A 16,801-nucleotide genomic window follows, 5' to 3' on the forward strand; every position below is an offset into this window, starting at 1 on the left:
ATTTTAATCTTGCCTTTTCTAAACCTAGCATCTGCCTTTTTCAAAAAATCAAAAAAAGGAAAAAGAAAAGGACGCATCAAAACAGTGGAGACATGACAATTGTCGAGGGGAAAAAACAGCTCAACCACTATAGGCCATACTAACCGTTGGATCCACAGCTCCAGAGCCGTCCGATGTAGGTCAGGTTCCGGCACCCTCCCTTTTATTCGCTCCCGGAACCAACCCACCAGATTTGCTCGCCCAGGGTTTTAGCCGCCGCCACCGCCGCCGCCGCCGGACCCCTCGCAGAGAGAAGCGCGCGACAGCGAGGCCGACGCCATGGTGCAGCGCCTGACGTACCGGAAGCGCCACAGCTACGCGACCAAGTCCAACCAGACCAGGGTCGTCAAGACCCCAGGTGAGATCTGCGTTCCCCACGGGTTCTCTCCGGCCGCGATTCGAGTCCCTGGGTCGCCCGTCCGCTGAACTCGCGTGTGATTGGTGCAGGAGGGAAGCTTGTGTACCAGTACACCAAGAAGAGGGCCAGCGGGCCGAAATGCCCGGTCACCGGCAAGAAGATCCAGGGGGTAAGCGTTCGCCGTGTGATCCTTTCCTTATCTTTTGGCTTGAATCCGCTTGCCTATTGTAGTTCCACCTTGATTCGAAGCTCTTTTGACGATATACGTGTCTCCTGATTGTCTTTTCCGACCTCTGTGATCTTTTATATGCGGTATGTATCTGTTTGATGTATGCTTCTGGCGTGGCGATAGTAATTTTATGTTGTTAAATGTAGCGTACCTTCGTGTTCCATGTAGATTGGCTCTGTAAAACGTCAATTCGGCTAGTGCCATATTTACATTTTCATCAGCTTTACATGTTCTGAGCATTTGTTACTGCAGCATTTGCTATTGTAGTGTAGTTGGGCAGTTAAATTTTATTGCATCAATCATGAAATATGCTAGTTCCAAAGGGAATGCAAAACTGATTACAGATTAACTATATGGTGCTATTGCCACCAACCCTGCATTGCAGTGCAGGCGTGAATCTTGAAAATTTGCTGGGAGGTTTTGTTATTACAACTGAAAGGATGCTTAATTGCAGCATTGAATAGCAGTTTATCACCACAACAAGCAAGCCTAAGCCATCTGGGTCGAAATGCTTCCGGCGTGGCGATAGTAATTTTATGTTGTTATAAATGTAGTAGCGTACATTTGTGTTCAGTGTACGTTGGCTCTGTGAAACGTCAATTCGGCTAGTGCCCTATTTACAATTTCATCAGCTTTACATGTTCTGAGCATTTGTTACTGCAGCATTTGCTACTGTAGTGTAGTTGGGCAGTTAAATTTTATTGCATCAATCATGAATGTGCTAGCTCCAAAGGGAATGCAAAACTGATTACAGGTTAACAGTATGGTGCTATTGCTACCAACCCTGCATTGTAGTGCAGGCCTGAATCTTGAAAATTTGCTGGGTGGTTTTGTTATTAAAACTGAAAGGATGCTTAATTGCAACATTGAATAGCAGTTCATCACCACAACAAGCAAGCCTAAGCAATCTGGGTTATAATTCCTAAAAGTTGTAGAATATGTTTGTGTTTTTATACATGTTAAAGGGCCTTCATTATTATGGTTCATAGTTGTTCGCGATTGATGAACTTAGTGGACTTGGGTGAGTCTAAATAAAATGAGCTCAAACCTAAGCGGACTTGCTCTTTGGGTTATATGTTGTTGTGGCACTTCTTAGTTCTTACATCTGTCGCTTGATCCAATATTCCAATGCAAGAATCTTTACTTAACAGTTTTTAACTCGCATGAAAATAAGATCTGGTGAAAATAATTTTGCTCTGTTTATGTGTTGTTGGCACTTTATTTGCTGAAGATGTAAATTTCTTTCATGCTGTATACTGTCAATGATTTGTCCTTGCAACTTTGCAAGTTATAATATTGTTTGTTTGATGTTGTAGATTCCTCACCTTAGGCCTACTGAGTACAAAAGATCCAGATTATCCAGGAACAGGAGAACTGTGAATCGTCCTTATGGTGGCGTTCTATCTGGTCCAGCTGTTAGGGAGAGGTTAGTACATCCTGTATGAACTGTTGGCTAATCATTCTCTATCTTCCGCCATCTGACATTTTTTATCACAGGATCATCCGCGCTTTCCTTGTTGAAGAGCAAAAGATCGTGAAGAAGGTTCTGAAGATCCAGAAGACCAAGGAGAAGCAACCATCAAAGTAAATGGCCGAGGCCCTTTATACTCGTGATAATTTTTGGAGGACAGATGGTGACAAGTGCTGAGTCAAGCCTGCTCAGTATGCTAAGCTGGTGGTTTTCTGAATTAAGCAAGATTTCAGTCCATTTTCTTGTTTTGATGGTGGATCTGGATATTGTTACCCAATGCTATTACTTTATGTTTGACCTGAGTACTTGGTTTATATATCACGGTTTTAGGATATCTTTGCATTATTGTCACTGTGTTGTTGTGAAATGTTCTGTGCCGTTGCCTTGTGTTCTTCTTGCTGATCCTGGAGAAGATTCCTTTTCTTTCTTTTAAGTGACTATGCATACAAGGTTGACATGCTTATATAGTTAAGTTTAACTCTGTTTTTATGTATCAGCTATCCCTGCTCTAACATGGAGAAATTGGTGTCTATGCATAACATATGTACATTGAATCTAAAGCAACCTGTGCTTGCAAAAAATAAAGCACGAGCTTCATTATGGACCAACTTTCGCTCAGTTTCGCTGCCAGAAAAACATCTCGTGCCTGGCAACAAGTCCCTTGTATATGGATCATGCTTGTCACCAGAAGATTGTGACTGTTAGATCAACACCTTGGTTCCATTTTGGAATGTTTGGGAAGATGTTTCCACATCAGAATTAATTTGTGCAGGACTGTTAACCTAGAATGGTTCAACCATAATCTTCTGAAACATGTTTTCGAAAAAAAAAATCCAACCCTTTGCAAGACAATAGGTCCGCTGGAAACAAAAAAACACATGTTTCATCGTGGTAAAAGAATATCTTGGCATCTTGACTCCATGGAGAAAATTGACTAAACATTGTTAACAAAAAAATACTCCATCAACACAGATTTAGGCAACGTTTATTGAACCTGCAACAACTACTAATTTGGATCAAGGGGAGTCATGATTCATGAATGATTTTCCAGTCCAACTAAAAAAAAGAAGAAATAATTGCATAACTGCCCCGGGTCCTCTTCCAGTTTCTCAGGACCTGAATCCTGCTTCCCCAGTCCGGCCAACCCAAGAGCCCTATAGCCTATAGCCCAAAGCCCCAAATGGCGGCTCTCCTAAACCCTATGGCTCGGCGGCTCGCCGTCGCTGCCTCCCGCCGCCTTTCTACGCCGGCGGCGGTGGAGCCCTTCGTAGCTAACTGGAGCACCCAAGGTTCGCCCGTCCAGCCCCTCCCCCTCCCCCTCTTGCGCTCTCTGGTATAATCTTGCCTTGCGTTTGTGTCCTACGGAGTTTGGACTTTGGACAGTGCCTTTAATCTGGATCATACTTGTACTTATCTTATGAAGCATGATCAGTTGTGAGTTGTGACTGCTTTACTGAACTCCATAACTGCTGCTCTGAACCACAAGGGACATGCTAACCGTGCTATTTCTGAAATATTTAACAGCAAGACGCAATTCCAGTCTGGTGGAGGTTAATGGAGGATTTGGTGAGATGGTTTCCAGCACACAGAAGTACTACGTGTTCGGAGGCAAAGGTGGTGTTGGGAAAACAAGCTTGGCAGCATCTCTCGCTGTGAAGTTTGCCAACCATGGTGAACCGACGCTCATAGTCTCTATGCACCCAGCACATTCACTGGGTGATACACTCGAACAAGTATCTGAACTCTTGTGTTATACTATAAAAGATGCTAGTGGGATCAATTCGTTAGCATTTTTGCTGAATATCTTGCTTGTGCTGTCGATAGGACCTGAGTGGCGGTAAAATCGTACCTGTCACTGGAGTTGACTCTCTTTTTGCGGCCGAGGTAGGAGCAGCCACACCGTAATGTTTTGCAATATCCATTTTCATCCTTCAGTGTTATCAATTCGGTGTGCATAGCCACCCCCAGTTGTCCAATCAGAAAACACACGCTTTTATAGTCCACAGAGGTAGTGAATGCAAGAAGTTGATGTTCCATTTCATAGGTGGAACTGTATTTTGTCGTGTATCGATTGTACGGTTTCCAAGGGGTGGTGAATGCTGATGCATATACATTTTTTGAAGTCATCGAGCGGATCCAGTTCTGCTCATGTTTTTTTTTTTGGTTTCATCGGTGGAACTTATTCTTTACAGATTGGCCATGTGGATGCGAAGGAGGACTCTTCTAGTTTTGGATCTTCAATGCGTAACATGCTGGGCAAGATAGGGCTTGGAGTTCTTGCTGATCCGGTAAACATTGGCTCAGAATTTTGTTCATTGTCTCTCTATTGTGCATTTGAATGGGTTTCTAATCCCACTACATTCAAGTATCAAACTGAAGTTTCCTTCATGTAAATTCCGGTGACTGTTTTCAGTCCCTTTCTTGGCCATTTCCAATTTCCAATTAGCAAATGCACTGATAGGACACAAATCGATAATATACAATGATTGGCAGCACAGTGCACCTAGTCAATGTCTTTTTCTGTAATTTTTCTTTTTTATTGCGTTCGCATTGATGTGTAAAGCTTGTACTCCATAGGTTACAGCGTTACGTGTATGCTCACTGCTGCCCTTCCCTTCTCTTGATTGGCAACACACCTGAGGAAATGATGGGTCTTGGAGTTGGACTTGAGTTATTGGTGTGATATGCTTATGTTACTTCAATTTGTAGCACAGTATCAATTTTTCATCATTACGTTTGCATTCCATTGCTCCACAAATTCACAAACAGTTCTGATTCCATATTGTCTGACATAGAGATGCCACAAGTAAAGCTTTGTCTGCTCTTCTTCCAGAAGAGAAGTGCTTCTGTTTTCATGTCTTACTAAATCACATTACTTATGCCTTTGATATCTTGCCACTTAAGCTGGGAAAGAATAAGCTGCATGAAATGCTGATGAAAACTCCTGGATTGGGGGAAGGCATTGCAATTTCAAAGGTATCAACCAAATATTACAGATTCTTGTGAGATGTATAAATATTGATCGCGTACTTCTTAAAGTTCAGTCATCATCTGATGCTTATCCTTTCCAGCTGATACAAATCGTCGAACTGCAAGAGAGCAATAAATTTAGGCGCATTGTTTTGGATACTGGGGCCACTGTATGCATACTCCTCACTGAGCCCTGAATCCTTATGCACTGTATTTCCATTTCTTCCACTCCTAATGGATTACTATACTTATATTGCACAGGGGCATACACTTAACCTTTTGTCTGCTGCTACTTTAATGGAGAAGTTCCTCAGTATGGCCAATAAGGTGAGCTTTGGTGTAGCTGCTAAGTGCTAACCTTACCTCTTGTAGCTTTATCCTGGTTCCATGAACTTCATTTGACCGAGTATGTGTTTGCACATGTTTTTTTCGTTGGGATAATTACGTAACAGTAACCTAGTGTAGGTATTAGTGATTATTAAGGAACAATGGCATGGACAAAACAGTATCAAAGCTAACTTTTTTCCGCATTCTATTCACTAAACTTGATTATAGATTTATGGCCATGAGGTTGATTGCGAGGAAAGAGAAGAAAGCGAACAAACTCTATTATTAGGTTCAACTTGGTAATTTTTCTTTGACAAATAGAACATACGCTTAAACTTATAATGCAAAATACTTTTCACCTGGACATCTAAACTGTTTTGAAACCCTTTGCGCTCTTCTCCGTTATCTGTAAAAATATGACTTAGTTCATTAATCTTATTTTACTAAAGTATCCAAATCGATATTCATGAAGTACAAGATGGTATGTGGTATGCAGCATGTGCTCAAATGTCATTATGCATTTTGAAAACATTTTTGTCCAAACATGTGTTACTTTGAATCAAATTGTTAATTTAAATGTACACTACAAATTAGGCGTCCATCTACATTGATGTAGGAAGCACTGAAGTTTTAACAGCTGTTGGAATTCTTTTGGAGTTTTTCTTGAATTTAAGCTCTGCTGGGATCCTGGAACCAGTCTTATGTTTATGTGATTGTGGAAGTAAGTATAACATATGTAACTGCACATGGACATTTCAGGCTGCGAATGTAGCATCTTCATACCCTGCTCTTAAATCAGTTTTTGGGAAAGAGCAAATAGATGTAAGTACATATCATTTTCCAGTTTCAGTAGAGTAGGAGTATATATTTTAAGTATAGAGTACATACTGATAATCTTATTGTTCATAGCCTGCCAAGATAGAGGAACTGAGGCAGCAGATTGCCAGAGTACGTGATCTTATACAAGACCCACAGTTAACCGAATTTCTCATTGTGACGATTCCTACGGTAAATATTTGTACAATAGTCGCAACCGCTATTTGATGCAAAAGCTTGTTGAGGACAGAGAAGTATAAAACCCATTGCTCTTTTCAGGTGATGGCCATTACAGAATCATCAAGGTTTCATGCTTCTTTAAAGAAGGATGGTGCGCCGGCAACAAGGCTTGTTGTAAATCAAGTATTGCCTTTATCTGCCTCTGAATGCAGATTTTGCGCTGTAAAACGGAAGGTACAAAGTTGCTACCATTCTTGCAACTCACAGAACATCCTATGTGATTTCCGTGGTTCATATTGGCAAGGAGCTTCCAGTGTAGTGTAACATAGATTTCTAAAAGCTTCTTCTGCCCAATGGCAGAGTCATAACTTAGCAAAGCTACATCCCTTGCAACTTGCCTTCTGAATTGCAGTCACCTTTCTGAATATAAAACCTGTCAATTTCAGGAAGAAACACGGGCCCTCAATATGATAAGCGCGGATCGTGAACTTGGTGGCCTAAAGCTAATCCAAGCACCACTACAGGATGTGGAGGTCAAAGGCGTCCCTGCTCTCAGATTCTTCAGCGATGTGGTATGGAAATAGCTGCTATGATGTGTAGACATGATGAGAATTCTGGTTTCTTATCTGAAGCTTCAGGACATTGGTATGGGTGGGGCTATCCTAGAAATCTCTACAAAAGATGAATCCCAGCAGGGTATCAGTCTGTTCAGGCTGTAGAAGTATTGAAGCTTGCCCCATTACGTAGAAATACTCGTGGGAAGCCTGGAACCGTTAGCTACCGCACTTTTGGGACACCAAAAAGTTTCAAGGGAAAAACTGTTCTCCTTTCTTGGTATCTGGACATTATCCCGTGTGCATAACTCAACAACTTGGGAAGAACCTATTGTGATCTTCAGTTTGCCCCCTATTTTGTCATAACTCAAACCATTTACATAAGCAAATCTGGACGTGCGCTATTGCAGGCTTGTTTTCATTATTATTAATCTTTGTTCAAAAAAATATATATTATTAATCTGGATGGATAGTGGTTGAAAACACAACTACTTACCATATAAGACATCATGCAACATGCTCATAAATAGATTTCGTAGGTCATCTACATTACACAATAAGTATATGAGATGCAGCAATAGTATTCTTCTTCATCAAAGATGATGCGTTGTGAAAAGCTAGTTGTATGCACTTCACATTCCACTCAACTAACGCAAACTGAAGAAGGTTTAAGTGACACACTATATGAAGCTCCGGCCAGCTTGCCTTTTCGCTCGTCTTAGTTTATTTCTGCTTTGCTTTCTCTCATTTTAAGAGTTTGCTTTCCGGCCACCTACAGGAGCCTTCTGTATAGTTTTCTCCTTCCATGAGACTTCCCACCTGCATTTGGAAATAAAAAAATATTGGGCGGATGTTGAAGTAAAAACAAGAACCCCTTTTCTATCAATAACATAGCAGTATACTAATTCCTCTGTTTCACGAGGCATATAACTTTTTTGAAATTTGATTGCAAATATCGGGTGTGCATGTCATTTTTGAAATGTAAGGTCTTTCTTTTCCGCATTTAAGTGTACACGCTGCATGAAATCTTCTCAAGATGCCGACACAATTACGTCGTAATCATTTCTGGGAGGACAGAGAATGCCAAGATACAAAAATGTGATTGAAAAATCTACATGTGCATTGTCCAGATATGTGAAGTAAATATTGGTGCAACTAAAACATAAGGCATTTGTGCATTTACACTAGGTTTTTTTCCCCCTCTTCTACATGAAGCTTATTCTATTTAGCCGGTCCCAGCTTGGCCTCACCTCTGGACGTTGTTGCCTAATTTTCTAGCAAATATCGTGATTTTTGTGCATGATTCGCTGTTTAGATAAACATGCACATGTCTCGGCAGAAGGTGAAGATAATATTACACAACACCAGCTGGCACCAATCCTATTGCCTTTGCGTATGAATGATTCACTAGTGACAAAATAGGTAAAGCGCTGAACAACAAAAGAGAGGAAATGATCCACGCGAGCACTGCCAAACGGCCCAGAGCCCCAAACCAAACAAAGCCGCTTAACCCAGGAAAAGTGTACGTTAAGTATGAATGCCCACTACTAACAAGGGGTTTTGAAGCGTCATCTTAGTAGCCCAAATTAATATAGTACTGCCAATTGGTGCGAGCAGCTGAGCACACATTGCTGTTCGATCGATTCCACGCTGGTGTTGGCAGAACTTCAAAACTAACACAGGGACTAGTAGCGTAGCGACTCAATTCCATATCAACTGTTGGATCACACATTAAAACGCATATAGATAAACCTGCGACAGTTTGTATGAAACGGAGAGAGTATCATCATATCCTGGGATGAGGAACTGTAGCTACACCGAAAGCGAAGCGGACCCGATGTTCATTCGGCCACAATGAACACCGGTGAGAAGATGGTAAATATTGTTGACGTGTATAAGTAGATTGCCTATCCCTTTTCATCAGTTCGGACTTTTGTTTCAAGTGGCTAGTGCATGAACCTTAACATGATATCAGAGCCCTAGGTCTCGAGTTCAAATCCTAGCTTTCACAATTTATTCTAAAATCTCCAATTTATTCTAAGTTCCCCGCAGCCTCTTGCCGTGTGGTCCCGGTGCTGCCTCTTTGCCTCTCTACACGTGTTGACTTGTCTTCCCGTCACACGTGAGAGGGGGTGTTGACGTGTTTAAGTAGATTGTCTATCCCTTTTCATCAGTTCGGACTTTTGGTTCAAGTGGCTAGTGCATGAACCTTAATAACAAATATAACGTGCCCAATTTCAGCTGCCTGTATATGCACATGATTGCATCGGTCACCGAAGGTTTAGCCATTCATCGGGAGTGGTTAGTAGAAACGAGCACAGGACATCGGTGGACATAAACGACGAGAGCCTTTTTGACCCGTGCACGGTAAAAGCATGTCTAGCAGGCTCCTCAAAACGTCGGTACCCCGTATTATTCCGGCGGGATATGGGGTGAGGGCGAAATGGGCTGTCTAGCAGGCCCCATATTCGGGCCGGCCAGTATCGGCAGAATACGGGACCGTCAAACCCACCCCACCGCCCCCTACAAATAGAGGGTGAAGGTGCGAGTGGGGGTCCAACCCCTCACTCCCAACCCTAGCCCCGCCGTGCGCCGCCACCACTCCGGCGGGCAATTCCCACGCGTACGCCCCACATTTTCACTGTCGCCAGCCATGAGCGCACCCCGTAGGAGCAGCCTCTAGCCCGCCGCCGGATCGAAGCGTTCCCACGAGCCGGCCACGGTGGAGGAGGCGTGGCGCCGCCACTGCAAAAACTCCTTCGCCGGGAGTCGGCGTGTGGCATGCAAGTACGTCGGGTCCGAGTGGATGCCGCCGAAGCTTCGGGACTTCGCGGAGGGCGGCCGCTACCACAAGGTCGACCCGCCGTTGAAGCCGATGAGCGGCGGCGAATTCGAGAAGTGGCGGAGCGCGTGGGAGCAGGAGCGCGCGTGGAAGGCCGGCGACGAGGAAGAGGAGGCGGAGGAGGGGGAGGACCCCCTCTTCTTGGAGGTGGTGGCCGCATCCAAGAAGGACGCCGCCGACAAGGCGCAGGCGGACGCGGAGGAGGTGGCGCAGGCCATCGCCGCCGTCGAGGAGCTGAAGGCTCTGGAGACCGCCGACAATGGCGACGTCATCATCCTCGACGACTAGGCGGTAGCGGTGGTAGCGGCGGTAGCCATGGCGCATCCCTAGCATTGCAGAAGTCACGATCCAGTAGTACGGTGGCACGCGCTCCGGCTTTCTTCGGAGTACATCTCAATTTCACGTTGCCGTCTGGCGCCGTGCGCGTGTCAGTAAACAAATGCTCTAGAGTATAGAGGACGGGACACGCGATGACGCCGACAAAAACCTCCGTGCCCATTGTGGGGCGATCAAGACGAAATACCTGTGGTTTCGTTCAGGCGGAACGGCCGATCTGTACGCACATGACATGGCTGCAACCGAACGGCAAGGACGACTTGCCCACGACGAGTCGACGTCGTCCTCGGCCACGAGGCGTAGGCGCGTCGGCGATCCCGACGGCACCTGAACGCGGAGCACCTTGCCGTACTGGTTGTTATGAATCGATACATATTAGATGGCCGTGAGGTGGTCGGCGAGCGCCGGTGGTAGGATGACGAAGCCGCAGCCAGCCTCCGTGCAGTGGCAGGGTGCGTGCGGCACTGCGGCCTGGTGGTAGACGACGAGCTTGTCGCACGAGGAAATAGCAGATCACACCAACTGTTGGGGCTTCTTTTGCACAGAACCACAACAATGATATTTCTTTGCACCAAACATCAATGTTTGGGGTAACGATTTGCACAAAACACAAATACTTCAATTAGGAGTCTTAACGGGGAATTAACCGCATTAGGCCCACTTTCATAATCAAGGCGGCATGCAACATGGATTTCACAAGCTCTTTGCTGGACATAGATGAACAGATGAGTTCAATCATGGTCAGCAGCAGCAGCACAGCTCCGGCCATGGTGAGCGGGTGGCACCATGGTGGCAAGCGTCCGCAGGGAGGGGCACGCGGGCAGAGAAGGGACCTCGCCTTCCGGCCCCCTCCAGCCCCTCCCTCCCCTCGCCGCCGCCTCCGCAGGTGTCGCCGGGCAAAGCCCGCGTGGCATGGCGGCGACGGGGGTTTCAGATGGTCACAATCATGGGGGGTGGGACAGCGCTCCTGATCTCTATCTTGTGGTGGTGGTGGTGCGCGGCGTCGGCGGCCGGAAGGCGAGGCGGCGGTGGTGGTGACGTGGCCGGATCTTGGCCCTTGGGTCCTGGAGGCGGCCGGCTACTGCGCCTTCTCCTCCGCGCGACGGGATGCTCCGTGTGCATCACATGGGAGCCGGGGCGGTGGCCCCGGGCATGGCGGCGGCGACCTCCTCCCCGGAGGTGGACGTCTTCGTTGGGATCTGGGGTGGGGGATCTTGGGATCCCACACAGATCTCCGGCGGTGAAGATCCAGTCGACGACGAGTTTAGGATGACGGGCAGCCGGTGAAAACCGTGCTTCGCTCTCGGGCTTTGCGGACGATGGCGGCGTCGCTTGGCGTCGTTACCTTGTCGGAGGAATCGTCTTTGCTTTTCTCGTCACTCCACTTGGCGAGTTGGAGATGTGCGGCTGCCGGTGAAAATCGTGCTCCGACCCTTGTCATGGCAGGCGATGGCGACGTTACGCGTCGTTACCTTCTTGTAAGGTTTTGTGAATAATCTAATAAAAAAAAAGTCGTGTGCATTCTTTGGCTACAAAGCTGGGGTTGGATATTTCCCCATTTCGAAAAAAGGAATCGGAACACAGTGCCAAAATTAATGCAACAGTCTTTGTTCCCCATCTCCAGCCGAATGCCGCCGCCTTGCCGATCTCCTCCGCAGCTTCCGACAGCTCGTTCGATTCCCATTCCTCGCCATCCCCCCAGTGCTCATGTATCCGCCACCGCCTCCCCGAGCATCCGCGCACCCCCCGGCCATCCCCGCTGCATCCCATGCGCTCCGCCGCCGTTTCCCTCGTCCAGACGACGTCCCTACACTTCCTATGATAGTGCTAACCTCCCCGTCGATGTCCTGCTTTGCACTGACATCCGCCACCGCTAGCGTGCATCACCTACTCATCGTCGTCCATTCAGTCTATCGATCCAGGCAATCAGCGCGGCCTCGATATACCCGAGCCCCGTCGCATCGTCGGCCACCACGATCCCCACATCGTCACACGCCACCCTTGACCTTTGCCCGGGGGCAGATTATGAAATGACAAGTGTGGGCCCAATTAACTAATGGCTATCAAGGCTGTTAATGGTGATTTATGTGTTCTGTGCAATGTTTACAACAAATACTGGTGTTTGGTGCAAAAAATTCTAGTTGCTGTGGTTTCCTGCAAAAGAAGCCCCAACAAGTGGTGCTACGTGCTAAAACCTCTTGTCGCACGGATAAGTTGAGAGAGCTACGGATGGATTCTCCATCTTCAACCTCACGTACAGATGGATTCCCCATCTTCAAAGCTGGACCAACTTCATCGATCTTTAACCTCACCTCACATACAAGCTAAGTCATGTAGATATGTCTATGTCCACCAAAACAAGAAACTTCCAACGTAAGAGTTGTGGAAAACAGCGAGATCAAGTTTCTCTTTAAAGGAAAATTGGAACGGTTGATTGTATGCGATGAATCTGATGATATTCATGAGAAAAAAGCTCCAACTTTGGACACCATCATCATCGTGCATCTTTTTTATGTACAATTTACTTTGAAACGAAGCATTCCTATGCTAATTTCACAAAACTCGGTGCCGATGGTTGGAATGGAACCCCATCCTCATCGTGCATCTTTTTTATGTACAATTTACTTTGAAACGAAGCAATCCGATGCTAGTTTGAAGTGGTTAAGGATGACATTTCTGTAGCCCAGACCTCCTACAAGCTAATAAATGCACCCTTGAAAATCTGTATTAGGTCGGTAAACAATGGACAAACCTAGCCATGGGGCCTAGGCTGCATTAATCGAGTCACTGGTTCATTGTGAAATTTAACCAATTTAACCTTTTTCTAAAACTTCAACATGCTCCCTCCATAAAGTTTGACTTGACTCTTGTATTTGTTTGTGCGGGAAGCACACCCAAATAGGCGGAACCCTAACCCGCCGCCTCCCTCTCACGCCCCCTCCTGGGCGGTGGCGGAGGCTCCTCCTCCCCCCGCGCCCCACAGCCACCCACCGCCCGTCGCCCTCAGCCGCTACCGCTGCCGGCCGCGGCCCCGACCCTGGCGCTGGCCTCGGCCCTGGCCCCCGTGCCTCGGCCCTGTCCATGGCCCCGGTCCCGGCCTAGCTTTGGCGGTGGTGGCGGCACCCCCTCCGTCGAATAGACGAGGGGGAGGAGAGGGTTTCGCGGCGGCGTTCGATGCGAGGTGATGTAGCGCCGGTGGAGGAAGTCGGGCGGCACGACTACTTGGCCGGGGCCTGAGGCTCTCCGTTGGTAGCCATGGAGGATTCGGTGGAGCAGTGGCGGCCTCCTCCCCTGGTAACGGTTCGGCGGCGGTACGCATGATCCGCGTCGCTGTCCTCTTCCTTGGTGATCTGGCAGGAGGGATTGGCGGCGTGGGGGCTGCTGATCTTGCTTTGTTTTTGGTGGCGGTCCTCGGGTTTCTCGCATGCGAGGATGAAGATCTTCCGGAGGTCAGTTTGCTTTGATCTGGCTGGAGAGATGAGTTCCGGAAAGCTCCGCTGGCGAATGGAACAGTGCATATTTTGCCTGCAGCGCACCCATGTTTTTATTCCGACCGTTTGGTTCCGGAGGAGCGGCGCGACGCTCTATTCTGTGTTGACATCAGGTGACTTTTTGGTCCATGGTGAAGTCAGAAGAAGGAATATCACGAAGGCCGGATTGGTAGACTGGCTAAAGGAGGTTCGAGTCTCCGTGATGCTGAGGGATCTGCTTGGCGTTCCGGGCTCTGTAGCAGTGGTATGCATGTGGGGGCGGTAGCACAGGAGAAGTTCAGAGTCTTACCTCTCAGTCTGAAAACCCAAGGTCTGACCTTAACTGGTTGTGCCTGGCAATGTTCTTGTTGGAGGCATTGTTTTGAGTGTGGGGACTATTGATAACGCGTGAAGCACACGTCCGTTGGGAACCCCAAGAGGAAGGTGTGATGCGTACAACAGCAAGTTTTCCCTCAGTAAGAAACCAAGGTTATCGAACCAGTAGGAGATGAAGGCCACGTGAAGGTTGTTGGTGAAGGAGTGTAGTGCGGCGCAACACCAGGGATTCCGGCGCCAACGTGGAACCTGCACAACACAATCAAAATACTTTGCCCCAACTTAACAGTGAGGTTGTCAATCTCACCGGCTTGCTGTAAACAAAGGATTAAACGTATGGTGTGGAGAATGATGTTTGCTTGCAAAGAACAACAGAGAACAATGATTGCAGTAGGTTGTATTTCAGATGTAAAAGAATGGACCGGGGTCCACAGTTCACTAGTGGTGTCTCTCCAATAAGATAAATAACATGTTGGGTGAACAAATTACAGTTGGGCAATTGACAAATAGAGAGGGCATAACAATGCACATACATATCATGATGACTACTATGAGATTTACTTAGGGCATTACGACAAAGAACATAGACCGCTATCCAGCATGCATCTATGCCTACAAAGTCCACCTTCGGGTTAGCATCCGCACCCCTTCCAGTATTAAGTTGCAAACAACAGACAATTGCATTAAGTACTGTGCGTAATGTAAACAATACAAATATCCTTAGACAAAGAATTGATGTTTTATCCCTAGTGGCAATAGAACATCCACAACCTCAGAACTTTCTGTCACTGTCCCAGATTCAATGGAGGCATGAACCCACTATCGAGCATAAATACTCCCTCTTGGAGTCACAAGTATCAACTTGGCCAGAGCCTCTACTAGCAACGGAGAGCATGCAAGAACATAAATAACATATATGATAGATCAATAATCAACTTGACATAGTATTCCATATTCATCGGATCCCAACAAACACAACATGTAGCATTACAAATAGATGATCTTGATCATGATAGGCAGCTCACAAGATCTAAACATGATAGCACAAGAGGAGAAGAAAACAATCTAGCTACTGCTATGGACCCATAGTCTAAGGATGAACTACTCACGCATCAGTCCGGAGGCGGGCATGGTGATGTAGAGCCCTCCGGTGATGATTCCCCTCTCCGGCAGGGTGCCGGAGGCGATCTTCGTAACCCCCGAGGTAGGGTTGACGAGGGCGGCGTCTCGCAACTTTTCTCGTATCGTGGCTCTCGGTACTAGGGTTTTCGCGACGGAAGGATTATATAGGCGAAGGGGCAGAGTCGGGGGACGCCCGAGGGGCCCACCCCATATGGCGGCGTCGGCGTGGCGGGGGTGGGGCCGCCCCCCTATGGTGTGGCCGCCTCGTGGTCCCTCTTCGTCTCCTCTTCGGTGTTCTGAAAGGCTCCGTGGAAAATAAGACCGTGGGCTTTTGTTTCGTCCTATTCCGAGAATATTTCCTGTGTAGGATTTCTGAAACCAAAAACAGCAGAAAACAGGAACTGGCGCTTTGGCATCTTGTTAATAGGTTAGTACCGGAAAATACATCAAAATAATGTAAAGTGTATATAAAACATGTGAGTATTGTCATAAAACTAGCATGGAACATAAGAAATTATAGATACGTTTGAGATGTATCAAGCATCCCCAAGCTTAGTTCCTAGTCGCCCTCGAGTAGGTAAACGATAACAAGGATAATTTCTGAAGTGACATGCTACTATCATAATCTTGATCAATACTATTGTAAAGCATATGAGATGAATGAAGTGATTCGAAGCAATGGTCTATAGTTTGTTAACAAATAGATAATGACTAAACAACTGAATCATATAGCGAAGACTTTTCATGAATAGTACTTTCAAGACAAACATCAATAAGTCTTGCATAAGAGTTAACTCATAAAGCAATAGATTCTTAATAGAAGGTTTTGAAGCAACACAAAGGATGATTTAAGTTTCAGCAATTGCTTTCAACTTGTCAACATGTATATCTCATGGATAGTTGTCAACATAAAGTAATATAACAAGTGCAATAAGTAAACATGTAAGAATCGGTGCACACAGTTGACACAAGTGTTTGCTTCTAAGATAGAAAGAAGTAGGTAAACTGACTCAACATAAAGTAAAAGAAAGGCCCTTCGCGAGGGAAGCGAGGATTACTCATGTGCTAGAGCTTTTTAGTTTGAAAACATGGAAACAATTTTGTCAACGGTAGTAATAATTCATATGTGTTATGCATAAAACCTCCTATAAGTTGCAAGCCTCATGCATCGAATACTAATAGTGCCCGCACCTTGTCCTAATTAGCTCGGATTTCCATGGATTATCATTGCATTACATATGTTTCAACCAAGTGTCACAAAGGGGTACCTCTATGCCACCTGTACAAAGGTCCAAGGAGATAGATCGCATTTGATTTCTCAATTTTGATAGATCTCAACTTGAGGACATCCATACCGGGACAACATAGAAAACAGATAATGGACTCCTCTTTTTAATGCTTTAAGCATTCAACAACGAATAATATTCTCATAAGAGATTTGAGGATTAATGTCCAAGCTGAAACTTCCACCATGATACATGGCTTTGGTTGGCGGCCCAATGTTCTTCTCTAACAATATGCATACTCAAACCATTTAATCATGAGAAATCTCCCTTACTTCGGACAAGACGAACATGCATAGCAACTCACATGATATTCAACAAAGGTGTAACAAGTTGATGGCGTCCCCATAAACATGGTTACCGCTCAACAAGCAACTTATAAGAACTAAGATACATAAGCGACATATTCATTACCACAATAGTTTTTAGGCTACTTTCCCATGAGCTATGTATTGCAAAGACAAGGAA

The 16,801-nt window shown here is 46.1% G+C and overlaps 2 protein-coding genes across 2 annotated transcripts; both read left to right on the forward strand.

Moving 5' to 3' along the window:
- Positions 1-273: 273 nt before the first annotated feature.
- Positions 274-2,431, forward strand: LOC124708725 (60S ribosomal protein L34). The gene is made up of 4 exons (XM_047240400.1): positions 274-397; positions 487-566; positions 1,943-2,052; positions 2,124-2,431. Exons 1-4 carry the CDS (start codon positions 319-321, stop codon positions 2,212-2,214), a joined length of 360 nt encoding a protein of 119 aa, XP_047096356.1. The 5' UTR covers positions 274-318; the 3' UTR covers positions 2,215-2,431.
- An 846-nt stretch (positions 2,432-3,277) lies between these two features.
- LOC124649914 (ATPase GET3B-like) lies at positions 3,278-7,023 on the forward strand. Its single transcript, XM_047189481.1, has 11 exons — positions 3,278-3,386; positions 3,622-3,830; positions 3,922-3,981; positions 4,290-4,385; positions 5,002-5,073; positions 5,169-5,237; positions 5,329-5,394; positions 6,154-6,216; positions 6,304-6,402; positions 6,490-6,624; positions 6,837-7,023. Exons 1-11 carry the CDS (start codon positions 3,278-3,280, stop codon positions 6,972-6,974), a joined length of 1,116 nt encoding a protein of 371 aa, XP_047045437.1. The 3' UTR covers positions 6,975-7,023.
- The last annotated feature ends 9,778 nt before the right edge of the window (positions 7,024-16,801 follow it).

This window comes from Lolium rigidum, chromosome 4 (assembly GCF_022539505.1).
Source record: "Lolium rigidum isolate FL_2022 chromosome 4, APGP_CSIRO_Lrig_0.1, whole genome shotgun sequence".
NCBI lineage: Eukaryota > Viridiplantae > Streptophyta > Magnoliopsida > Poales > Poaceae > Lolium > Lolium rigidum.

Excerpts from the sequence above, each read along its gene's own strand:
- LOC124708725 (XM_047240400.1), top strand. The coding sequence starts at position 319 with ATGGTGCAGCGCCTGACGTACCGGAAGCGCCACAGCTACGCGACCAAG. Across the intron at positions 398-486 it reads CAGGGTCGTCAAGACCCCAG|GAGGGAAGCTTGTGTACCAG; the intron begins GTGAGATCTGCG and ends TGATTGGTGCAG. Across the intron at positions 567-1,942 it reads CCGGCAAGAAGATCCAGGGG|ATTCCTCACCTTAGGCCTAC; the intron begins GTAAGCGTTCGC and ends TTGATGTTGTAG.
- LOC124649914 (XM_047189481.1), top strand. The coding sequence starts at position 3,278 with ATGGCGGCTCTCCTAAACCCTATGGCTCGGCGGCTCGCCGTCGCTGCC. Across the intron at positions 4,386-5,001 it reads TTGGAGTTCTTGCTGATCCG|CTGGGAAAGAATAAGCTGCA; the intron begins GTAAACATTGGC and ends TTGCCACTTAAG. Across the intron at positions 5,395-6,153 it reads TCCTCAGTATGGCCAATAAG|GCTGCGAATGTAGCATCTTC; the intron begins GTGAGCTTTGGT and ends TGGACATTTCAG.